Genomic DNA, 25612 nt, shown 5'->3' on the forward strand with positions numbered 1-25612 from the left:
AACCCAGATACTTGCAAGGGAAATCCTGAACCTCACACGGCAGCATGTTTTGAATGAGGGTCAGGTCCTCCTCAGCACAGCAGATCGGCAACACGTTGCTTTTTTGAACATTTGTTTTGAGGCCTGAGGCTTCCCCAAACAAATGCAGGAGCTGTAAAGATAAATTTATGTCTGCTGCAGTGGGTTGGAGAAAAAGAGCGACATCATCAGCATAAAGAGAGATCTTGTGCTGAATAGGTCTCCTAGATAAGGGCTGAAGCAGTCCGGCATCCGCAGCCCTAGTGAACATCAGATTCAGGATATCCATAACTAGAATGAAGAGCATGGGTGATAGAGGGTCTCCCTGCCTCAATCCTCTTCTATGCTTTATACTCTCTCCCGGTATGCCATTGAGGAGCACCTGTGTGGATGAGGTAGATAGAAGGCCACTGATCAAGTCACACCAGCGCACTCCAAACCCCAGCTTCCTAAGAACCTCCAAGAGGAAAGCCCAAGAAACCGAATCAAATGCTCTGGTGATGTCTAATTTTAGAAGTAATCTAGGCAGCTTCTGAGAATGCAGGTACTTCACTGTTTGCTGAACCATCATGAAATTGTCCTGGATGAACCTTTTCTTAATGAATGCACTCTGATTTGGGGAGACCATCTCATCAAGGCGTTCTGCAAGTCGATTTGCCATAACTTTGGTCAGTAGTTTGGCAAAGCTGTGAACCAAGCTGATAGGCCTGAAGTCCTTAACTTGCACCGCATTCGACTTTTTAGGTATCAAACTTATGTAAGCCGAATTCAGTTTACTTAAGTTTCTGCAATTACCACTCCACAGTGACTGTATGGCAGCCATTATGTCATTTTTTATAACAGCCCAGCAGCATTTATAAAATCTGCCCGTAAAACCATCAGGTCCCGGGGCCTTATCCGGAGGCAGATCCTTTATGGAATTGAACAGCTCTTCCTCAGAGAAAGGCAGATCCAGATTAAGTAACTCAAAGCTTGGACAACCAAGAGACTCCAGGTTGATAGTTCTTTCTCTTCCATAATCGGTCCCAATAAGGTTATCATAAAACTCCAAGACTGCAGCTGCCTTGTCTTCATGCCGTGTAAAGAGTTGGTCGCCAACATGCAGTTTTGGGATGAAGTTCTTCTTTCTGTAATGGGCATGCTGGTGGAAAAGCCTTGTATTGGCATCTCCCTCTTTTAGCCAACCAATTCTAGATCGGAGCCGGGCAATAGTTCGCAACAAAGATGCTAGAGCAAGAGAATGTTTCTTGAGCTTGTTTCTCAGCCACAATTCATTTGGCTGCAGCGGCCTATTCTCCTGTGCCTTTTCAAATTGACGAATGATTTCCTTAGCAAGCAGCCATTGGGACTTGATATGACCACATTTCTTCTGGCTCCAACTTTGTAGGCCTCTTGCTGTAGCTTTCAACTTTAGCTCCACAGTTTGGAGAGGACACTGGCCGGGCTGCACACTGTCCCAAGAATCCTTCACAGCATCCAGAAAACCGTCAAGTGAGGGCCAGAAAGCCTCAAAATGAAACCTCTTCCTGCTGCCAATAACATCCTGCAGCCCAAGTAATAAGGGGCAGTGGTCTGAATCCATAGAATCACCCACTTGCAGAAGACAACCAGGAAACTGCTCCTCCCAGTCAAGAGAGCAGAACATTCTATCCAACCTGTCCAAGGTTGGAGAAGAATTGATACTTCTTGAGGAGTTCCATAAAATCTGGTGCAGCATCATGTCTCTGCCATTTAGATTCTAGACATAACAAGTTAAAAAAGAGTTGCCTTGCAACCACATCCATGACAGAATTTTTTTCTTCGAAAGCACAGGAGAACTGCACATCATTATATTTAAGAAGGAAATGAGTCTAACTAGACTCATACAACCTCTAGTGGGGCAGGGTTAATTACATGTAGACTCACCAAAGAAACCACTAAGAAGGACCAATGACCAACAAACATAGTTATGACCATATGGCATATGCTACTTAGAACTTTGGCCCCTCCCATACACCATACTGCATGTTTCCATTGACATTAGGTGAAGTGCCCTTAAAGACGCAGCCATTCCTATGTTTTCATGTCCACCATACCACCAAAATGACCAATGTTGAGACCTTGCGATATTGTTTAGCAACCTGCTGCAAGGCTTGACGCCACCACTTAGTAAAACAAGGTCATTCATTCGCGGGGTACATCCACGATATGTGTTATTTCTGTGAAGACTGATACATGATATTTGAGTTATCATTATGTAGAAGTAAAATTCGATTAAATGTAGCTATGTATCTCAACATGCAAGCTATCCACCTCAGCAATGCACTATCAATGTAATTAAAATCCACTAGCACATGCAATTGTAATGTTCAAGTCAGTAAAGACAAGCATTTTATTGCCCATGTCAACATGCCACGCAATCCACTAATCCGCGATTCCCGCAGAAACGCGTGAGGGTATGCTTCTAGTTTTCAAGATATCTTGTGAAGTACTATTTTTCTTCTTGAGGGTATGTGATAATCGGCTAATGAGTTATCTTAATGCTCATAACCCACATAACTATTGGCCAGGTAACACACACAAGTGGGGAATTTTAGATCTGCCAGATGGCAGTTTGGCCATAGGCCACTTATTGCATTATATAGCAAAAGCAAACTTGGTTTACAAGAAAGAGTTCAACCACTACAGCATATTCTAGTGCATAAAGTAGATGCTACTTAGATGCTAAGGCATCAACTGAAAACAACAATACAGTGAATAGTAAATACTAAATAGCTAAAGTAGATAACTAGATACTCCCTTGGTCCCTGAATAAATAGATTCCTGGAATCTAAGATTTTATAGAAAAAAATTAACAACATTTATGATATAAAATGAGAACCTTATGAAAATATATTCTACGATAAATCTAATGATACTAATTTGATGCCATAAATCTTAATGCTTTTTTGTAGAAATTTGGTCAAAGTTTAAAAATGTCGACTTACAACTCTAGGAACCTATTTATTCAGGGACAGAGGGAGTACATTAGAGAGTAGCATTAGGCTTAACTCTCATTTCTCCCCATAAGCGTTATGGTCAGCCTTGGGGGTGATCTGCTTCAGCCCAATCCTCTCCCTCATCTCTTGGAACTTGGCCTTGCCTAGCGACTTGGTGAGGATATCAGCCAGCTGATCAGTGGTTGCAATGTGGTTGGCCTTGATGCTTGTGAGATTGCCAGCTGACCAAGTAGTTGCTAAGGAAGAACATGGTTCTGCTCGTACTCTTACTTGTGTCGATGTCACCAGCGAGGTCGCTGTCGCAGCAGCCGACAAAGTGTGCTGTGCCGGGAGCCTTGGTGTAGTGTAGACCGTAGTTGAGGGTGCCCGCCACATACCGAAGGATGCGCTTGATAGCCTACTAATGCTCCACCGTGGGCCGCTCCATGAACCGGCTCATGAACCCGACGATGAACGCCAAGTTCGGCCGAGTGTGCACCAGGTAGCGTAGACTGCCGATGAGCCGCCGGTAGTGTGTGGGATCGACCTCCTCCGCTGTGCTGTGCTGACTGACCCCCCAGTCGTTCCTCCATTGGAGTGCAGGCTGGATTGTAGCTAGTCATGCCGCCGAGCTCGAGGATGCACTTGGTGTAGTGTGTTTGGCGGAAGGTGATACCATTGGCATCTTGGCGCACCTCGATGTCGATGTAGAAATAGAGGAGGCTGAGGTTGCTCATGTTGAACACCTTTTTCATCTACACCTTGAACGCCTCCACTTCTCATTCCTCCACGCCGGTGATTATGAGGTTGTCGACGTTGTTAGTCGCTGGATCCTTGCTCTAGGTGTGAGCAGGATCCTTGCTCTCATTGAGAGGATAGCACATAGAGTTGGGGCAATTTTCTGGGTTTATTTCTCACACAATGCTATGCCAACCTGAGGGGTTGGGGATACATATTTATAGGGCTGCTAACCAGCCAGCATATGCCAAGATGCTAGTCTAAGATGCTGTCCTACAGATGCTAACTGCTGTCCTAAAAGCAGTCAAGGATGCTGTCCTACATATGCTAACTGCTGTCCTAAAAGTAGTCAAGGATGCTATGACACAAGGACCATGTGCTGCCTACTGCAGCCCACAAGCACTAGCCAGCAGAGACTTGTCCATCATTCTCCCCCTAAGTCTTGTGTGGCTCCTTGTGGGGTATCTGAGCCATCCCGATCCTGGCGCGGAGTTCCTGGAACTTGATTCGCCCAAGGGACTTGGTCAGAAAGTCGGAGAGCTGGTCTTGGGTGTTGATGTAGTTGGCCTGAACGCTCCCTTCCTCCAGGCAGCTCCTGATGAAGTGGTACCTCACCCGGATGTGCTTGCTGCGCTCATGGAAGACTGGATTCTTCGCCAAGGCCAAGGCGGACTTGCTGTCCACCCTGAGCTCCACTGCCTCTGCGTCTCTGCCAAGGAGATCGCCAAGCAGCCGAGCCAGCCACAGAGCCTGAGTAGAAGCGGTAGTGGCTGCGATGTATTCTGCCTCGCAGCTGGACAGAGCCACCACCTGCTGCTTGACCGACTGCCAGCTGATCGGACAATTGCTGAGGAAGAAGAGTGTCCCGCTGGTGCTCTTGCTCGTGTCGATGTCGTCGGCGTGGTTGCTGTCACTGTACCTGATGAAATGTGCCGCACCGGGGCACCTCGGTAGTGCAAACCGTAGTCGGAGGTGCCCGCGACATAGCGGAGGATCCTCTTCACGGCCTGTTGGTGCTCTGTCGTCGGTCGCTGCATGAACCGGCTGACGTAGCCGACGGCGAACGCCAAGTCCGGTCGCGTGTGGATAAGGTAGCGAAGGCTGCCCACAATGCGTCGGTACTGTGTCGCGTCCACCTCTTCCTCCGTACTCTCCCGACTCAGCCTCAGCCTCTCCTCCATAGGAGTGTGGGCTGGGTTGCAACCAGTGAGACCGCCCAGCTCCACAATGCGCTTGGCGTAGGCTGTCTGGCGGAGAGAGGTGCCGGAGCTGTCCTGGTGGACCTCGATCCCCATGTAGAAGGAGAGAGGGCCCAAGTCGCTCATCTGGAAGGTCGCCCTCATCTTCTCCTTGAACGCCTCGATCTCCACCTCCTCGGTGTCGGTGATCACAAGATCGTCGACGTAGACACCCACCAGTAGGGCCTTTCGTCCACTGCCCCGTCGGTAGATGGCCGCCTCGTGCGGGCTTTGCTCGAAGCCCATCCCCTTCAGCGTGGAATCCAGTTTGGCATTCCACGCCCTCGGTGCCTGCCGCAAGCCATAGAGAGCCTTGCGCAGACGAAGCACCTTGCCTTCCTTGCCGGGAATCACAAATCCCGGCTGCTGGTGCACGTAGACCTCCTCCAAGTCGCTGTTAAGGACGCCAACTTGACATCCATGTGATGGACACGCCAGCCCTCCTGGGCAGCTAGCGCAAGGAGAAGTCGCACGGACTCCATCTGTGCTACGGGGGCAAAGGTGTCGTCGAAGTCGACCCCCTCCTGCTGCACGAAGCCTCGTGCCACCAAGCGAGCCTTGTGCTTGACGATGGCACCGGCTTCATCCCTCTTCAGCTTGAACATCCACTTAAGGGTGATCGCGCGGTGACCACGAGGGAGATCAGCAAGCTCCCAAGTGCGGTTCTGCTGGATCGCGTCCATCTCCTGCTGCATCGCGGCACGCCATGCCGCGTCTCCCTCCGCCTCAGCGAAGGAGCGAGGCTCACCGTCCTCGTGTGCCAGCTGCAGCTCCGTCTCAAAGTCGTGTACCGCTAACCCAGGGACACGTTAGTTACCGAGGATGTTGTCCATGGTGCGGTAGCGTAGAGGCTCATCGTCGTGGTAGGCGTCGACGCGGTCCTCATCGCCGGAAAGTGGAGTGGCGAACTCCACCGAACGCTGACGGACCAAAGCTGCTGGTGCCGACCTTGGAGATGCCGGCACCGGTGTAGGAGAGTGGGGAGTCGGTGCAGGAGTGCGTGGTGTAGCCGGTGGTGTTGGACTCGCTGGTGGTGAAGGCGGTGGTGGGCTCGCCGAAGCGGATGGCGAGCCGGGTGCCGAGGAGGGCAAGCTCGGTGAGGACGAGCTGCTAGCTCCCCCGGCTCCCTCCAGGTGGACGTAGTCGATGACGAAGTCACTGAGGGTCGAGGCCGAGCCGTCGGCCACCGCCTTGTCCCAAGTCCAGCCTCGCTCTTCATCGAACACACGTCCTGGGAGATGCGGACGCGCTGTGTCGCAGGGTCGAGGATGCGGTAGGCCTTGGCGCCTTCCGCGCAGCCGACGAACACTCCTAGAGTGCTCCGGTTGTCGAGCTTGCCGACGTGAGTGAGCTCCTTGGCGAATGCCAGACAGCCGAAGACGCGGAGGTGGCTCACCACCGGCTTGTGCCCGTGCCAGGCCTCGTACGGCGTCATGCCGTCAAGCGCCTTGGTGGGCGAGCGGTTGAGGAGATGGACAGCGGTCATCACCGCCTCTCCCCAGTAGATCGCCGGCATCCCTCTCTCCTTGAGGAGGGCGCGGGTGGTGGCAACCACCGTCTGGTTGCGGCGCTCGACGACGCCGTTCTGCTGCGGGGTGTACAGCGTGGTGAAGTGGCGCTGGATCCCCTCGTTGGCGCAGTGCGCCGTGAACTCAGCCGCCGTGAACTCGCCGCTGTTGTCCGTGCGCAGCACCCGAAGCTTGTGGCCGCACTCCTTCGCAGCAGCTTGGTGGTGCTTGATGGCGTCCGCGGCTGCCCCCTTGGTGTCGAGGACAGCCCACATGTAGCGGGACGCGTCGTCGACAAGGAGGAAGTAGCGTCGTCCTCCAGGTGTAGCCGGTGTCACGGGGCCGCAAAGGTCGCCGTGCACGAGCTCTAGCTTCTCCTTGGCGTGGAAGCTTGCTTGGTGGGGAAAGGGCAGCAGTCGCTGCTTAGTGAGGACGCAGGTGTCGTAGAACTGCTCCACGTGGTTGACGCACGGCATGCCCTGCACCATCTCCTTGTTGCCGAGCTGCTTCAGGGCCTTGAAGTTGAGGTGCCCAAAGCGCTCGTGCCACCGCCAGGCTTCATTGTCCCGCCGAGCTGCAAGACAAAAGGGTTGCGCCACCTGTACGTGAAGAACGTAGAGGCGGTTGCTCCCCCTGTTCACCTTGGCGAGAAGTCGGTGACGAGGATCCCAAATGCGAAGCACGCCGTCCTTGATCTCCACGCGCGAGCCATTCTCATCCAGCTGTGCCAAGCTGATGATGGAGTTCCTCAGCGCGGGGATGTAGTAGACGCCGGTGAGCAGCCGATGCTCACCGTTCTTGGCGACGAAGATTACGGAGCCGACGCCCTTGATCTCTACGGTGGAGGCGTCCCGAACTTGACGGAGCCTTGAACGTCGGAGTCGAGCTCGGAGAAGAACTCCCGCCGGCCTGTCATGTGGTGGGTGGCGCCGGTTTCGAGGCACCACCCATCGATCTTGTTGCTACCGCCGGACCCGCTGCTGAGGAGGGCGTGTGCCTTGGGCTCGTCGAGGTGGAGAAGAGCCGCTGTAGCCGGTGCTGCTAGGGGTGTCTCGGTGCTAGCATGTGTCATGAACAGGGCTGGCTGCTCCTCCGCCTGCGCGACGTGGGCCTGGGCGCGTCGTGGCTGCCTGCAGTCCTTAGCCCAATGACCAGCACGACCACAGTTGTTGTAGCAGTCATCTTGTGTCGGCTTGGGTTTTTCGGCAGCGGCGCCTTGGGCACCTCCGTGGGCGCCTCCGTCGGCACGCCCTTGCGCCCCGGCCTGGGCGCCTTTGCGTGACTTGCCGCGCTTGCGGCTGGCTGCTGCAGAAGAAGGCTCCCCGTTCTTGTCACCTCGCCCGGCAGCCCACTGCTCCCGGGTGAGAAGGAGCTTGGGCCCCGAGGAGGGTTGTGGCTCGTCACTGTTGACAACCTTGAGGCGACCTACTGCCTCCTCGATCGAGCCATTCTCAGCCAGGTGGTTGCTGCACGTACACCTCCTTGAGGTCGCCTTTGAGGAAGGTAGATTTCACATCCATGTGATGGACGCGCCAGCCTTCTTGAGCCACTAGCGAGAGGACTTGAATTGATTCCATGCGTGCCACTGGAGCTAATGTGTCGTCGTAGTTGATCCTGTCTTGCTAGGCGAAGCCGTGCGCCACTAGTCGCCCCTTGTGCTTGATCACCATGCCTAGCTCGTCCTTATTAAGATTGAACACCCATTTCAGGGTGATTGGGTGGTGGCCATCGGGCAGACGAACCAGCTCCCAAGTGCGGTTCTGCTCGACGGACTTGAGCTCCTGCTCCATTGCCGACTGCCATTCTGGATCACCTTGTGCCTCCGCGTAATTGGCAGGCTCACCGGCGTGCATGCTCGGCGAAGAGACGCTGCACTGGAGGAGGCGGAGGCTGATCGCCGATAATGTTGGTCATCGTGCGGTAGCATAGAGGCTCGTCGTTATAGTAGACATCCAGATGATCCTAGTCGTTCTCTAGTGGCGTGGCGTACTCGATTTGAGGCTAATCGCCATGCACTTGTGAAGCAGCTGTTGGGGATGCAGGTGGTGGTGTGGCCGACTGTGGTGCTGGAGGAGTGGCCGCTACTACCGACGTGCTTCCGGGCTCCCCTAGACTTGGTGATGGTGAGCGCGATGCAGGTTGTGGTGTAGGTGATGCTGGTGATGAAGGTCCAGCCACCATCGAAGATGCACTCTATGCCCTCCTTGCTCCTCTAGGCCACCAATACTCAACGATGAATTCACCGGCCGCTGATCCCGAGCCACCAAGACCTGGCTTGGACCAGTCCCAGCTGCGGCCTTCGTCGAAGACGACGCTGCGGGCCACCTTCGCGCGCTGAGCCGCCGGGTCGAGGATGTGGTAGGCCTTCTCTCCTTTTACGTACCAGATGAACAGGCTAGGCTTGCTGCGATCGTCGAGCTTACCCAGCTGGTTCAGCTCCTTGGTGTAGTCGAGGTAGCCGATCGTCTTCAAGTGGTTGATTGCCAGTGTGCGTTCGTGCTAAGCCTCGTAGGGGTCTTGCCCTGCAAGCTTCGAGTTGGCAAACGATTGATCTCATGAACTACTTTCATCACCACCACCCCCAATACTTGGCCGACATCCCTCTCTGTTTTAGCAGCAACCGGGCCATGGCGATCACAGTCTGATTTCGGCGCTCAATGACGCCATTCTGCTGTGGCGAGTAGGGGACTGAGTAGTGGTGTTGAATGCCCTCGTCGGCGAACTCGGCGACGGTGAAGTCCCCGCCATTGTCGATGCGTAACACCTAGAGCTGGTGGCCACTCTCCCTCTTCGCCGTAGCTTGTACTTGCTTGATGGTGTCTATGGTGGCATCCTTGGATTGCAGCAAGATGGCCCATATGAAGCAGGATGCGTCGTCCACCAGTAGTAGGAAGTAGTGCCGCCTGCCTGGAGTCGTCGGCGTCACGGGATTGCATAGTTCACCGTGAACTAGCTCGAGCTGCTCCCGGGCACGGTGTTGGAGACAAAACATAGGTTTGGGGCTAGATTTAGATTTCATTAGCCTTATCACAACTCTGGCAGGTTGGGGATACATATAGGGTAGCTTGCTTGGTCCTTAAGAAAGGATTATAGCATATTCTAGAGTTGCTAAAGTAGATGCTAAAGCAATATAAGACAAGGGTGACACAATCGCTATCTATTTTAGATAAAAAAATCCTAAGTAGATAAGCACAATACTTTGCTTTCATTCTCCACCTAAGCTTCGTATGGTGTATTCTCATTGAGGGCCTTGGTGGATGAGCGGTTAAGTAGGTGAATGGTGGTCATCACCGCCTAACCCAGTAGATTGCCAACATCCCTCTCTACTTGAGGAGGGTGGGCGGTGGCCACTACCGTTTGGTTGCGGCGCTCAACGACGCCATTCTACTGTAGGGTGTATGGTGCGGAGAAGTGGCGCTTGATCCCCTCGTCAGCGTAGTACGTCGCGAACTCAGCCGCCGTGAACTCGTCGTTGTTGTTGTAGCATAGCACCCGAAGCTTGCGACTGCAGCTTGATGGCATCCGCAGGAGTGCCCATATGTAGTGGTACTCGTCATCGATGGGCTCTAGCTTCTCCTTGGCTAGGAAGCTCGCTTGGTGGGGAAAGGGAAGCCGTTTGGTGAGGATGCAGGAGTTGCAGAAGTGCTCCATGTGCTCGACTCGTGGCATGCCTTGCACCATCTCTGTAATGCTGAGCTGCTTTAGGGCCTCGAAGTTGAGGTGCCCAAAGTGGTCGTGCCGCGTCATCTCTGTGGCGGGTTGCAAGTCCCACGAGCTGCGCCACTTGCACGTGAAGAACGTAGAGGCAGTTGGTGCCTCTCTTCACCTTGGCGAGAAGGCGATGATGGCGATACTAGATGTGCAGGACCCCGTGCTTGATCTCCACGCATAAGCCGTTCTCATCTAGCTGTCCCAAGCTAACGCTGGAGTTCCTCAGCGCGGGGATGTAAGTAGACACTAGTGAGCAGCCCATGCTTGTCGGTTTTGCGGTGGAGAAAACAGAGCCGACACCCTTGATCTCCACGGCGAAGGCATCACCGAACTTGACGGAGCTTCGAACGCTAGAGTCAAGCTCGGAGAAGTCCCACCGCCCGGTCATGGGGTGGGTGGCGCTGGTGTTGAGGTACCACCCGTTGATCTTCTTGCCATCAAACCCGTTGCCAAGGAAGACGTGGGCTCGTGACTCATCGAGGTGGCAGAGCGCGGCAACGACCAGCGTGTGAGAGGATTGTGGCTCGATGCTCCCATCTACGAAGAATAGAGCCAGCTCATCACCCTCGTGCACTTGCGCGACATGTGCCTGACCGCTGCGCTTTGCCAGCCGACAGTCCTTGGCCCAATGGCTAGTCCTCCTGCAGTTCTTGCAGGAGCGCCACCACGCACATGGGGAGGCTTATCTCGCTTGCACGGCCGGCGCTTGCGGCTGCTCATTGAACCTGAAGCCTCCCCGGTGGGCGAGCCACTGCTCCTCAGTGAAGAGAAGCTTGCGACCGATGGTCACCGGCTCTGAGAGGGGTAGCTGCTCGCGGTTGTCGACGGCCTTGAGGTGACCCGTCACCTCCTCGATGGATAGCTCGAAGAAGTCCAGCAACATCTCGATCGCGATAGCGACCTAGAAGTGAAGTCTTTGACGCCGTACCACGCCAACTGCTGCATTAGGGTGTTGAGGTGGAGAGCAAAGTCGTTGACGTCCTCGCCCAGCTTGAAGGCTAAGTTCTCCCAGTCCTGATGCTTTTGCAACGTGGATTTGTGGGTTCGGTCGCTACCGATGCGTGATGTTGCGATGCTTGACAGTCCGCATGTTTGCGAGCGAGGACTGCAGCTCCGTCAGAACAGCAGCAAAAAGCACCTCCAGCGCCCATCGATCCTCCTTGAAGTCGGCATCACCGTACTGGACCTCGGCCCACATGTGCCGCGCTTGCATCTTCACCTTCATCACCATGGGCTATTCGTTGTAGTTGGTCGTGGTGAGCATGGGCCATCCACCGCCGGTATCAGCGTCCTTGAAGATGGTCTGACGACGAGAGGAAAGTTGTGGCGGCCACAGCGACTATGGCGCCGGTCCGAGGAAGGGGAGGTGCGCGCTTGTGGGGGCTCTATGCACCAGCGTCCTGTCCACCCTGCTCTCTGTCGTTGTCTAAATCCCAGTTGTCTAGGTCATGTCCGCTACGGGCATGTCTGCGTCCGTCTAGGTCCCGGTTGATGTCCCGCTGGGCCCGCTCGTGTGCCACGTGCTCCCACTCCCGCTCGACGCGAGGATCCCATGCGCGGTGGTCCGAATAGCCCGCGTTGGCTCGTGTGGCTCATCCGCTCGCATCCGTACATGTGACCCACGTGCCCGTGTCTATCAAAGCCGCGCCGACGAAGCCGTGCTGGTCTGCTCCCGCGCCCACGGGTAGGGCATCAGCCTCTTTTGCCGCAGTCTGAGCAGCAGCAGCCGCGTCCTCGTCCGCGTGTAGGGTAGCAGCCTCTTCTGCCCCGCTCTAAGCAGGTGCAGCCGCGACCGCGGCCTCCTCAGTGGCCGCCAGCTGCTGCTCCTGTGCATCCGCCGTCACCGCCCGCTCCGCTTCCCTTTCGTACCTCTTTGCCGCGACGAACTCTGCAGCCTGCCTACGCCGTGTGCTGGTGGTCGAGTGATTTGTGGAGGAAGAGGTATACAAGTGGATGGTCATGCTGCCGGATTGAGATGGGTAAGGGGTAGAACCCAAATGAACTTAGGCTTTAGATACCAATCGTTGGAGACAAAACATAGGTTTGGGGCTAGATTTAGATTTCGTTAGCCTTACCATAACTATGTATACGGTAGCTTTCTTGGTCCTTAAGAATGGATTACAACATATGATGGAGATACTAAAGTAGATGCTAAAGCAAGATAAGGGCTGACACACAGCCACCAACTAAAAATCCTAACTAGATAAGCACAACACTTATGCTTGCACACTGTACATGGCTGGGTAAGGGAAGGGGCACCTCCTCTACTTTGTCGTGATGCAGGTGTCGCAGAGTTGCTTGACGTGGTTGATCACCGGCATCCTGTGCACCATGGCTGCCTTGCTGAGCTTGTGCAGAGCCTCGAAGTGAAGATGACCAAACTGCTCATGCCAGCCAAGCTTCATCGTCCTTACACGTGGCGAGCCAGAGTGGCCGAGCTGCCTCAAGGTGAAGGATGTAGTAATGGCTTGGGCCGCGACAGACCTTGACGAGAAGTCGCCTACGCCGATCCCAAATCCGAAGTACCCTCTTTCGATCTCCACCTTGCACCGGCCTTCATCCAGTTGGCCGAGGCTCATGATGGAGTTCCGTAGCGCTGGGATGTAGTAGATGCCGTGTAGTATGGGGTGCTCGCTAGGCTTGCCTTCGAACACGATCGAGCTGGCGCCTTGGATCTCCACCTTTGACGTGTCACCAAACCTCACTGATCCACGAACGCTCGTGTCGAGGTCGAGAAGAGCTCATGATGGCCGGTCATGTGGTGGGTGGCACCGTTGTTGAGGTACCATCCGTCGAGCTTGTCCTCGCAAGAGCCAATGTTGAGGTAGGCATGGGCTCACGGTTCCTTGATGTCGGGGTTGGTGGCGGACTCGGTGCAGAAGCTTAAAGCTCGTGCCTTGTCACTACTCTGCTCTGCATCCAGCTCCAGGAAGCCGTGAGTGAGGAACGGAGCAGCCTCCTCCTCTGCTTTCGTGACGTGCGCTGCATCGCCACGCTCACGACGAGGATAGGGGCAATCCTTTGCCCAGTGGCCGACATGGTTGCAGTTGAGGTATGTGTTGTCGTGGTTTGCCTTGCATTCGTCGGCAGCGGTTCCTACCTTCTCTGCTTGACCGCCGCCATCACGATCTCCTTTTGGCTTTGCTTTCTTGCCACCGCATGTACGCCGGTGGTGCTCCTTGCACGTGCTGGAGTCGTTCCCTCCCTTCTCTTGCCGAGCGAGCCATTGCTCCTCGGTGTACATTAGCTTGCCACCGACGGTGAGCTTGGTGGGAGGTGCCTCATCGCGATCGTCCACCATCTTCGGTCTCTTGGTGACCTCCTCGATAGTGAGTTCCTCGAAGTCAAGGATTGTCTCTATTGTGATCACGTGCTGGGAGTACTTCGACACGGTGCGCAGGAACTTCTCCACGCGCACGCCTCCTAGAGGTCCTTGTCACCGTGGCGAGCCATCTGCTGCTTCAGAGTGGAGAGACGGATTGCAAAACGATCAATTTGCTCACTTGGGCGAAAGGAGAGATTCTTCCGGTCCTTTCGCAGCCGCTGTAGTGTCGCCCCGCGAACACGGTCGATGACGATGCATGCTGCAGCGATGGAGCCCCACGCTTCCTTGGCTTGAGACCTTGTCGGCAAGAGGAGCTCCCATCTTTGGAGGAACGGCGGCGAGGATTTCCTTGAGCTCTCGCCAATTGTTGTGGTACTAGACGCTGGCGCCATCGACGGCCTCCCAGAGCTGGCGAGCCTACATCTTGACCTTCATGAGCAGACTCTACTCGTGGTAGTTTCTCTTGGTGAGCATCGGCCACGGTGCGCCCACGCCGAGTCCTTGTGCACCATCTGGACAGCAGGAGACCCGTGACGGCCTCTGCGTCCGCGGCGATGCTCCGGCGATGGTGATGGAGCGCGGCACCGAGCAGGGCTCCGCGATCCTCTGGGCTGCCTCTCCATCTCCTCTCGCAGCGTGGCAGTGGTAGCCGCTGCAGCCTGAGCCGCTGTTGCTGCAGCGGTTGCTATAGTAGATAACTAGATACATTAGAGAGTAGCACTAGGCTTAACTCTCAAGAACAACGGTTACTGATAAATAGGCATTAGTAAGCATCATTACATTTACATTTAAAAAGGAATATTGGTTCTTGTTGGTGCTAAGTGACAGCATTTGAGGTGACTGAACATTTACATTTAAAAAGGAATATTGGTTCTTGTTGTGATGACAAGTTGTATTTACTTAATTTAATTTGTCACATCTTTTTTTTTCTTTTGTCATTCTTTAACTTATCTTTTTTCTCTTGTTCTTCATGAATGCAGTATGGTCCCCTTTATTTTTTGTAGGTTCTGCTGTTGGTTTCAGGTTGGATAGCTTGCTCAAACTAAGTGACACCCGTGCTCGTAACAATAAGATGACTTTGATGCACTATTTATCCAAGGTACCCCTCTATTAGAACACACTTAGAACAATCCCTTTGTGAGATAAAGGGCTTTAAAAGTTTTGTTCTGTTCTCTCCCTAGTAATTTATACTCATAATTCATATGTTTCAATTGTAATCTCCCACTACGACCTAAGGACCATGACAAGCAGCTTGGATATTCCTTAGTTCCTGGAGAAAAACAATTTTATTGTCATTGCCTTGTGGCCCATGAACACAAGTGAGCCACCAAGGTTGGCCACCTGTCAGACAGAATTGAACAGAGACACAGTGGGAATCAGATGGGGAACTGAGAGCTAGACGAAGATAGTGATGCCAAGCAGTGATAATTCCACCACTAGCTCTAGTGGACGGCACAACAACAAAATTGACAAATCCGAGTGTTTCAGTTAATGGCCTTGGGCTCAACTAACCCTAGAAGGGTAGACATATAACCAGCCATACATGGGCCTCATGGACCTAATACACACACATACTTCAACCGCCCCCCTGCACTCTGAACCACCGGCGCAGCAGCGGAGTTACAGATTGTACACGAAAATAAGATACACACACAAGCGCCCCCCACAGACGCAACTAACCACCAGTGATGCTGAGGCTGGAGGGGAACTCGGTGAAGGTCGAGGACGGTAGGCCCTTGGTGAAGATGTCGGCAAACTGGAAGGTGGTCGGGACGTGGAGGATCCGAACATTGCAGATGGCGACTCGATCACAGACAAAGTGTAGATCAATCTCCACATGTTTGGTCCGCTGGTGCTGCACAGTGTTGGTGGAGAGGTACACCGCACTAACGTTGTCACAGTAGACCAGGCTGCTTCGGGAGAGAGGCTGTGGAGCTCGGCAAGGAGCTGTCGGAGGCAGGAAGCCTCAGCCACGCCGTTAGCAACAGCACAATACTCTGCCTCGGCACTGGAGCGGGAGACCACCGGCTGGCGCTTAGACGACAGGACACCAGGTTGCTGCCTAGAAAAGATAGCGTAGCCGGAGGTGGAGCGCCGAGTGTTCGGACACCCGGCCCAGTCGGCGTCAGTGTAGACGACGAGCTCGGTGGAGAAAGACTGGTGGAGCAGACCGTAGTCGGCAGTGCTGTGGAGATAGCGGAGGAGGCGCTTGAGAGCACTGAGGTGGGGCTCTCGGGGTTCATGCATATGGAGACAAATCTGCTAAACTGCATAGGTGATGTCCGGCCTGGTGAAGGTGCGGTACTGAAGTGCACGGGCCAGACCTTGGTATGCAGTAGAGTCTGTCACTGGGTTGCCCTTGGCCTCTGATAGCTTGCCCTATGTGTCAACCAAAGTGGAGCAGGGCTTGCAGTTAGTCATCCCAGCTCGCTCGAGGATATCAAGGGTGTAGTGCCGCTAGTGGAGAAGTAGCCCGGTGGGATGAGGCTTAACAATGACCCCGAGGAAGTGGTGGAGCACACCAAGATCCTTCATAGCAAACTCTTGCTGAAGTGAGGTGATGATGCGGCGAAGTAGTGACGGACTAGATGCTGTGAGGACAATATCATCAACATACAGCAGCAGGTAGGCAGTCTCAGCTTCGTGGTGATAGATAAACAGGGACGTATGTGACTTGGCCTCCACAAATTCCAGTGTCAATAGGAAAGCAGCAAACCTAGAGTACCATGCCCGAGGGGCCTGCTTGAGGCCGTAGAGAGACTTGTTGAGCTGGCAGACCATGTTGGGACGAGAAGAGTCAACAAACCCCGCTGGCTGGCTGCAATAGACTGTCTCAATGAGAGTACCGTGCAGAAAAGCATTCTTGACGTCCAGTTGATGCACGGGCCATGAGCGAGTGAGCCAGTGAGAGTACCGTGCGGACAGTGGCTGGCTTCACTGCTGCGCCGAATGTCTCATCATAGTCGACTCCAGGGTGCTGAGTGAAACCCCGGAGAACCCAGCGAGCCATGTACTGATCAAGGGTACCATTAACCTGCCGCTTGTGTGTCCAAATCCACTTGACGATGACGCCGTTGGTGTTAGACAGACGGGCCACTAGATCCTATGTCCGGTTAGCAAGGAGTGCTGCATACTCTTCCATGCGGCTCCAGTGAGGGTCCGTCAAGGCGTCGTGAACGGAAGAGGGAAGAGGGTACAGGAGAGACCTGCGGTTCACCGGGCAACGCCGTGAGACCTCAGGGCTGCAGGGTACCAACCGTGTGTTGCATCACCATAGGGTGAACGTAACACGGGTGTCGGTGAAGGAGCGGTGGGTGGTACACCGGCGGCACAACACGGCCAGCCGCGGCCGCGGCGGCGGGGTAGGCGTCGCCGGCGGAGAAGAGGCCACGGGTGGTGGAGACGTCGCTGGCGGAGAAGAGACCACCGGGGGTGACTGAGGCAGCGGAGCCGGCCGTGCACGACGCTGGTAGACGTGCATCGGCTGGGCGAAATGCGCAGGGGCGCGGAAGCCGACATCCCTGGACCCGCGTCGGGCGTAGGGGCAGGTGCAGCATCGGAGGACGCCTCCGGACCCATGCAGGGTGCAGGTCCAGGGGCGTCACTAGTTGGCGGCGAGCTGTGGCACGGGCTCGGTGAAGGGCACGGTGGAGCAGTACCTGTAGGATACAACGGCAAAAGTGGTTGGACCACCATGTCAGTGGGAAAGAGAGAAGGGGTCAAGGTCAGGGGTGGAAGTGCGTGTGGTGGTGGTGCAGAAGGGGAAGACAGACTCATCAAATACCACATGTCGAGAGATGAGGACCCGACGAGAGGTGAGGTCAAAGCAACGGTAACCCTTGTGTTCCGGGAAATACCCGAGGAAGACACACAAAATCGAACGGGGAGCCAGCTTGTGGGGAGCGGTGGCAGTGGTGTTAGGGTAACACGCACACCCGAACACACGAAGGTGCTCATATCGAGGAGGGGGTACCGAAGAGAGCATGTTGTGGCGTAGGAGCTGGGCAGGCAGCGGAAGGAAGGTGGTTAACTGCATCAGAGCATCACGACTAGCATGGCTGAGGCGACGGTGCCAAGTGGTGGAGGAAGGAGTGGCGGCGAAAGCAGCTGACAAAACAGACGACGAAGACCAGAAGAGTCAAATTCAACAAAACAGGAATTGTCAGCTGTAAGTCGACGAATAGAAAGGAGGTTGTGAACCATAGAAGGTGCAACAAGAACATCAGGAAGACGAAAAGAACCATGAGCGCCGGTGGCACCCATGGATGTGACAGGAAGACATGAACTATTTGCGACCATGATGGACGAAGGGTGAGAGGAAGGAGGGTGAATGGAGGAGAGCATATCAGGGTTAGGGGTAGTGTAGTAAGTGGCACCTGAGTTGGCGATCCAGTCCGGACTGACAGGCGGTGTCAGGGCCATGGTGCTGAAGGAGCGGGCCAAAGCCACTGGTTCCCAACCAACTGACCCTGGCGAGGCGGCGGGAGGTGTGGCCCACGGAGACGCAGAGCGAAACCCGTAGGAGCACCAGCGAGCATGGCTGCCGGCGTGCGAGGCTCACCGTCGGGAGCCTAGCAACGCCACATGGAGATGCGCCCTAACCAGGGTTGTGGAAAGAGAGCCAGGGTGCACCCCGTGGAGGTGCCGGCGCCGGGTTGCTCCCACAGCCAGGACCCGCACCATGTCCCTCTCCGTGGCGACAGCGGCCGCCACGGCCCCCTCCCACCCCCACTCGGCCCGGGGGGAGGACCAAGGAGAGATGACGGTGGCGCAGCGGACGGTCGCGGCGGAGGAGTAGCGTCCAGGGCAGTCGAGGAGGGCGAGGACCCTGGCGCAGAGTTGGACCCAAGCTGGAGGCCCTGAGTGAGCTCCTCCATGACAAGGTCATCACGGACCTGCTGGAAGGTGGGAAAGCGCCGCTGCCGGGTAATCCACGTCCGGAGGTGGGCGTAGCGGTCACTGAGCCCGCGGAGGACGTTGAGGACCAGGAGACGGTCCTCCACGGGCCAGCCAAGGTCACCGAGGGAGTTCACCATGCCCTTCATCCGGCAGCAGAACTCGCCAACAGAGGTGTCGCCCTGGACGAAGGTAGGGAAGCTCGCATCGAGGCGTAGAGCCCGAGCTTCGGCATTGCCCATAAATTGGCCCTCGAGCGCAAGCCAGGCCCGATGAGCATCAGCGGAGTTGCGAACGAGGTCGTGGAGGTCGAGCGAGATCGTCCCGAGGATCCAGGAGAGCACATGCTGTCGAGGCGCAGCCATGAGGGGGTCTGGACCGCGACCTAGGCGTCGACGAGGATGTGGTCGTCGAGGGCGCAGCGGCGGAGGGTGAGGACCATGTCCCGCCAACGGGCGTAGGAGGTGACTCAGGCTCGAGGACGACCGGAACGAGGCGGATGTTTTGGACACCCCCGGCCTGGTAGTGGAGTTGCGCCACGTGCGGATCGGTCGGATCGTGCTAGATGACCGTGGTGTGGGACATGCGTGACCCGTCGAGCCGGAGGAAGTGGCCCCGACATCGGGTGAGGCAGGGAGGACGAGGAGCTGCTCCGCTTCAGCGATCTGGCGGGCCAGTGCATCGGCCGCATCGCGCTCGCGCTCCCAAGTGAGGGCGGCCGCACGCACACAGGCCCGGCCCTCCGCGGCGGCGGCGAGGGCGGAGTCGGGACCCGCTGCGTGGAGGTGGGACGTGGGCGGAGGAGGCAAGGCGGGGAAGGTAGAGGGACCCACGCCTGCGCCCAGCACGCGCAGCAGGGCGTCGTTGGCGTAAGCTTCGTCCCACGGCATGCCCAGCCCGGCCCCTGCAGCTATGGCGCCGGGCCCTGCAGCTGCGGCCATGGCGGCCATAGTGTCCGCGGTGGCCATGGCGCCCGCATCGGCGGCGCCTGCGTCGGCGTCTCCAACCCCAGCGGCCGCGACACCCCATGTGCGCCCGCGGCACCCGCCAAGGCCATGAGAAGGGATGCGGAGGCGGCGGCCTGGTCGGCGGCGGCGCGGGGCGCATCCTAGCCGGCTGCGGCGCGGGGTCTGCGCGGGGCGCGTCCTGGCCAGCTGCGGCGCAGGGGTCGGCGTGGGTCGCGTCTTGGCCGGCTGCAGGACGGGCAGGCGGCACTGGGTGCGGCCACCTGCACCCAGGAGGAGTTGGGGAGGGGAGGGAAGCAATGGAAGTAGGTGGGGGAGGGAGAGAGAAACCCTAGCTTGATACCATGTTTCAGTTAATGGGCTTGGGCTCAGCTAACCCTAGAAGGGTAGACATATAACCAGCCATACATGGGCCTCGTGGGCCTAATACACACACATACTTCAACACCGAGCCCAACATGGATAAAAGGACTTGTTGTGAAACAGCAGCCATCTTAGTCTCCTGGATACAAACTATGTCTACTCTAGACGAGTCCACCAGAGTTCTTACAGTGTCAAGACAAGAATAATAACAACTTAAACAGAGCCATGATGGGCAGATTTAGAGGATTAATCAATGATTTATCGCTCGTGGAAATACCTTTGCATGGGCGCAAATTTACATGGTCGAACAGACAAGTTTGTCCTACCTTGTTCAAGCTGGACAGCGTATTATGCTCAACTGATTGGGAGGAACTGTTTCCAAATTGTTTGCTGCAGAGTGCTTCTACAGACAACTCCGACCATTGTCCAATCATCTTTTGATTACAGGAGAGCAAGACGGGCAAGAGGCAGTTTTATTTTGAAGTTTTCTGGCCTAAACTGGAAGGGTTTCAGGCTGGTGGTCGAGGATGCATGGTCAGCTATACCTGTGTCTTCCTGCCCTTTGAGACTCCAAAAATTTCAGAGCTGTCGCCAAAAGCCTGCAAAGTTGGAGCCATAAGAAAGTTGGACATGTGAATTCACTGTTAAGCCTTGCTAGAGAAATACTCCATATGTTGGAAATTGCGCAGGATAACTGGAACCTTACTGATAAGGAGAACTGGCTGAGGAATAGACTTGAGAAACACTCTCTAGCTTTGTCCTCTTTTCGACGCACTATTGCAAGGAGTTGGTCTCGAATTGGATGAAAGTGATGCTAACACAGCCCTCTTCCGTCTTCATGCCCAACATAGGAAGAGGAAAATTTTCATTGCAAGAATTGTGGAGGGCAACCAAATTCTTACTGCTCATGAAGATAAGGCCAAAGCAATCCTTGATTTCGACGATGGCCCTGATTGGTAGCAGCTCAGATTGGGGGCAGACGATTGACCTTGATGAATGAGAATTGTTTGTCACAATTTCGTTGAGCTTGATGCCCCATTCTCAGAAGAGAAGGTCTGGAAGACAATTACCCTCTTGTCTTCAGATAAGGCCCACGGAACTGATGGTTTCACTGGACGTTTTGTGGCAGGTATGAAAGGGGACATCATGGCTGCATTTTCAGCAGTATGGAGCAGAAAACTCTTAATTCTTCTTATATAACCTTGCTACCGAAAGAAGATGCTGCACATGTCAAAGATTTCAGACCAATTAGTTTAGTACATAGTTTTGCTAAACTTCTTACTAAATTACTTGCCAACAGATTAGCTGGTTGGCTGCACCAAATGTTCTCACCTAATCAAGTGCTTTTATTAAAGGAAGATTCATCCAAGATAATTTCATGCTTGTGCAACAAACAGCAAGATTTCTGCATCAACATCACTACATCTCCACCCCAGAATTCTTCTCAAGCTGGATATCACAAAGGCCTTCGATTCTGTTTCTTGGGCCTGCCTCCTTGAAGTGCTGAGGAAATTGGGATTTGGACAAATTTGGTGCAACATCTTGAGTGGGCTCTTGGCCACCTCATTGACACAAGTCCTTAATGGGATTCCTGGAGAGGTCATTCTACATTGGTGTGGGCTGCGGCAAGGAGATCCCTTGTCCCCTATGTTATCTTGAGCCATTTGGTTTTAAGGGCTTCTAGTGATGGTTTTCTGCAACCCCTGGCCCCCCGACCGTTGATGCAGTGGATGTCCCTGTATGCTGATGATGTTGAGATTTTTCTGCGACCTACAAAAGGTGACATTGCTGTAATCCTTGATCTCTGAAATATGTTTGGTGAGGCACCAGGACTCAAGACCAATGTACTGAAGATTAACGTCATACCTATCAAATGCACCTCTTCTGATATCAGTACAATACAGGATCACATTTCCTGTGAGTTGCTTGAATTCCATGCAAATACTTGGGGCTACCCCTCTCCCTTTGGCAGTTGACAAAGAAACAGGTGTGTCCTTTTATTGATCGAATTGCTGGTCGCCTTCCTGGATAGAAAGCTGACCTTCTAAGACGGGTCGACAGATTCTAGTACAGTTTTTTCTTACCTAAATACTGATTTATCTTGCTATTGCATTAGACCTCCAACCTTGGGTAATCAATAAAATTAATAGGATCAGACAAGGCTTTCTTTGGAAAGGAAGAAAGGATGTAAAAGGTGGACACTGCCGGGTGGCATGGCCGGTGTTTCGCCCGCGTGAGCTTGGTGGTCTTGGCATCTCAGATCTTCAAAAACTCATTTGGGCCGTCCGAATGAGATGGCTTTGGTTGGAAAAAACAGCGCCTCCATGGGCAGAATTCCCCATTCATGTGCATCAATGTGTAAGAGCTTTCTTCTTAATGGTGGTCATTTCTGAAGTCGGTGATGGAGCTTGTACACTTTTTTTGGACGGATAGATGGCTTCATGGTCGATGTATTGCTGATATTGCCCCACATTTGTTTGCTCTGATTCCTAAGAGACAAGCAAATAAACGCACTGTCCTGGAAGGTCTCACAAACCAGACATGGATCTCAGATCTGCAGGGTGCACTTTCAGTGAATGCCATTGTGGATCTCAGATCTGCAGGGTGCACTTTCAGGGTGCACTGTCTAGTGTGGAACCAAAGCCTGTTGTGGAGGATTCTCATATTTGGAAACTCAGCTCAAGTGGACAGTACACAGCAAAATCAGCATATAGGGGTTTATTCCACGGATCAGTGAGACTATTCTCTTGAGAGGATTTTGAAGACTTGGGCTCCGGCCAAATGTCGCTTCTTCATGTGGCTTGTCGCACACAATAGATGCTGGACAGCAGATAGGCTAGCAAGGCATGATCTTGACTGTTGGAGTATAAGGTTTCCCATGTATGTGACCATATTGCTACCCTTCTAGGGTGAGCCCAATTAAGAAAATGACAGTTTACAGCATGGTATCAAGCTAGGGTTTCTCTTCTCCCTCCCTCCCTTCCCAGCCCAGCCGCCAGGCAGCAGCCGCCGCCGGCCGGCGCGCCGCCGCAGCCGCGGCCATGGCCGCCCCTCCTCCACCACCAGCCGGCGCGGGCGCGCCGCCCCTGCGCGCGGCCCCCCTGGGCGCGGCCCCCCGAGGCGCGGGCGCGCCGCCCCTGCGCGCGGCCTCCCTGGGCGCGGGCGCGCCGCCCCTGCGCGCGGCCCCCCTGGGCGCGGCCTCCCTGGGCGCGGGCCCCCTGGGCGCGAGCGCGCCGGCCCTGAGCGCAGCTGCGGGCGCGCCGCCCCTGGGCGCGGGTGCTGCCCTTCCTCCACACACTCCGCCCTCGCCACTGCCCCTCACCGCTGCCCGCGCTGCTGCTGCGGACGGCCATGTGCGCATGCATGTCGGGGTGACCTCCTCCGGCTCCGGGGACGCGGCCGTCGCCGCCATGCCTGCTGCAGTGGCTGCCGGACTGGGCATGCCCTGGGCTGACGCTGCCGGACTGGGCTTGCCGCGTGCTGACGCAGCCGCGGCGGTCACCGCCCTCGCCGCTGACCGGGCCGCTGCGGCGGCGGACAGGACCTCGTCTCTTCTTGCTCCTCCTCCCTCCGAGCCAAGCGGGGGTTGGGGGGGCCGTGGCAGCCACCGTCGCCACCGCGGTGGAGGCGGGTGGAGTCTCTCAGCGCCTCTGTGGCCTCCACCTCCGAGTGCCTTGCCAGTGCCTGTCGGATGGGACCCGGCGGCCTGGGCATCTTTCCGCCACCCGTGGTCGACCATGTGGGGCGACGGCAGGTCGGCGCCTCTGTTGTCGGACACAACAGCTCTACGTGCGCGGGCCATGGCCGCTGTGCCTAGAGGAGCTGCGTCTCCTTCCACACCGGCTTCCTCATTCCTCTCCACCGCCAAACCTTCGCCCGCGGCTCCTCCTGCCGCAGGGCTGCGACCAGTCAGTCCTGACTGGATCGCTGACTCGGGCGCCACCTTCCATATCACGCCCGATGCGAGTCTCCTCTCTTCTATCAGTCCTCCCCACCCTTCTTGTCCTTCTTCCATCATGGTCGCTAATGGCACCTGCATTCCTGTCTCCTCCGTAGGCACTGCCAATTCCCATGGCTCTTTTCATATCCCCGATGTTCTTGTGGCTCCCGGTATGGTTCACAACCTCCTCTCTATTCGCCGCTTCACGACTGACAACTCTTGTTCGGTTGAGTTCGACCCCTCTGGCCTCACCGTGCGGGAGTTGGCTTCCCGGCGTCCTCTTCTCCGTTGTGACAGCACTGGGCCTCTCTACACCCTTCGTTTCCCGGTTTCCGCTGCACCTCCTTTGCCTTCTTATTCACCCCCTTCGGCTTCTGCCTTCACTACCACCTCCTCCACTACGTGGCACCGTCGCCTTGGCCATCCTGGCAGCACTGCTTTGTCCCAGCTCAGTCGCAGTTCCGCTGTGCCTTGCCCCCGCACTCCTGATGAGCATTTGTGTCATGCATGCCAGTTGGGCCGTCATGTTAGACTTCCTTTCCCTACCTCCTCCTCCCATGCGGCTCACATCTTTGATCTTATCCATTGCGACCTGTGGACATCTCCTGTTCTTAGTATGTCTGGCTACAAGTACTACTTGGTGGTGGTTGATGACTTCTCCCATTACTCTTGGACTTTTCCCTTGCGTGCCAAGTCCGATACATTCACCACTCTTCGCCACTTCTTTGCATGGGTGTCCACCCAGTTCGGCCTCACCATCAAGGCCGTGCAGTGTGACAACGGGCGTGAGTTTGATAACACCACCGCTCGCTCCTTCTTCCTCTCCTGTGGTGTCCAGTTGCGCATGTCTTGCCCTTACACCTCCCCTCAGAACGGCAAGGCTGAGTGCATGATTCGCACCACAAACGATGTCATGCGCACCCTTCTGTTACAGGCCTCGCTTCCCGCTCGCTTCTGGGCTGAGAGCCTCCACACCGCCACCTATCTCCTTAACCGCTTGCCCTCCACGGCTTCCCCTGCGCCCACTCCACACCACGCTCTTTTCGGTACCCCTCCCCGCTACGATCACCTTCGTGTGTTTGGGTGCGCTTGCTACCCCAACACAGCTGCCACTTCTCCTCATAAGCTTGCCCCCCGTTCTACTCTCTGTATCTTCCTGGGTTACTCCCCTGAGCATAAGGGGTACCGTTGCTTGGACCTCTCTTCTCGCCGTGTCCTCATCTCTCGCCACGTCGTGTTTGACGAGTCGGCATTCCCTTTCTCCACCACCCCCACCTCCACACCTCCTGCTGACCCTGCGGAGGCTTCTTTTTTTCCCACTGACCCGGTGGTTCCACCACCGTTTCCACTATACCCTGCAGGTCTTGCTCCGGCACGCTCTCCTGGTGGTCCTTCAAGCCAGGACCCTCCTGTACCTGGCACGACAGAGGCAGCCCCAGAGCTTCCTCCACCGCTACCAGTGGTTGCGCTGCCTCCCGTTGTGCCCGAAGTCGTCGCCCCGATCGCGGGACCGCGCGCCCCGTCCTCACCTCCCCGGCGCTTCGGCCTCGTCTACCAGCGGCGGCGAGAGCCGGCTCCGCCTCTGCAGCCGGTGTCGCTGGCTCCGTCGCCGCCCTCGCCGGTACGGGCTCCGCCGTCGACCCCGCCACCTCCGGCGGAGCACCCGTCCATGCCGCCTCCGGCCCCGAGGCGCTCTCGCGCCGAGCCGCCGGTGTACCACCCGCCTCTACTTCACCGGGATCCTCGTCACACTCACCCAATGGTGACGAGGCAGGCATCCCGGCCGCGGGCCCTCACCGCTGCTACCTGCGAGACGGGGATCTCTCCGGTACCCTCTTCCGTCCGCGAGGCCTTGTCAGATCCTCACTGGCGCCGTGCGATGGAAGAGGAGTACGCGGCCCTCCTCGCTAACCAGACGTGGGATCTGGTGCCCCGTCCGTCGGCCTCCAACGT

At 55.7% G+C, this 25612-nt stretch overlaps 1 protein-coding gene across 8 annotated transcripts in view; it reads left to right on the forward strand.

Moving 5' to 3' along the window:
• The window catches only part of LOC8069846 (formin-like protein 6), a 43443-nt gene that overhangs the window by 11412 nt on the left and 6419 nt on the right, over positions 1 to 25612 (forward strand). For 4 of the 8 annotated variants that reach the window (XM_021465178.1, XM_021465183.1, XM_021465184.1 and 1 more), the window contains one exon: positions 14476 to 14594. The exons of 2 other annotated variants lie outside the window; for them this stretch is intronic. In XM_021465178.1, coding sequence (XP_021320853.1) covers positions 14476 to 14594 — 119 coding nt within the window. The remainder of the gene's footprint in view (positions 1 to 14475; positions 14595 to 25612) is intronic. 2 more of the 8 variants (XM_021465180.1, XM_021465182.1) reach the window with 1 other exon arrangement.

Source organism: Sorghum bicolor, chromosome 7 (assembly GCF_000003195.3).
Source record: "Sorghum bicolor cultivar BTx623 chromosome 7, Sorghum_bicolor_NCBIv3, whole genome shotgun sequence".
In the NCBI taxonomy this organism is placed as follows: Eukaryota; Viridiplantae; Streptophyta; class Magnoliopsida; order Poales; family Poaceae; genus Sorghum; species Sorghum bicolor.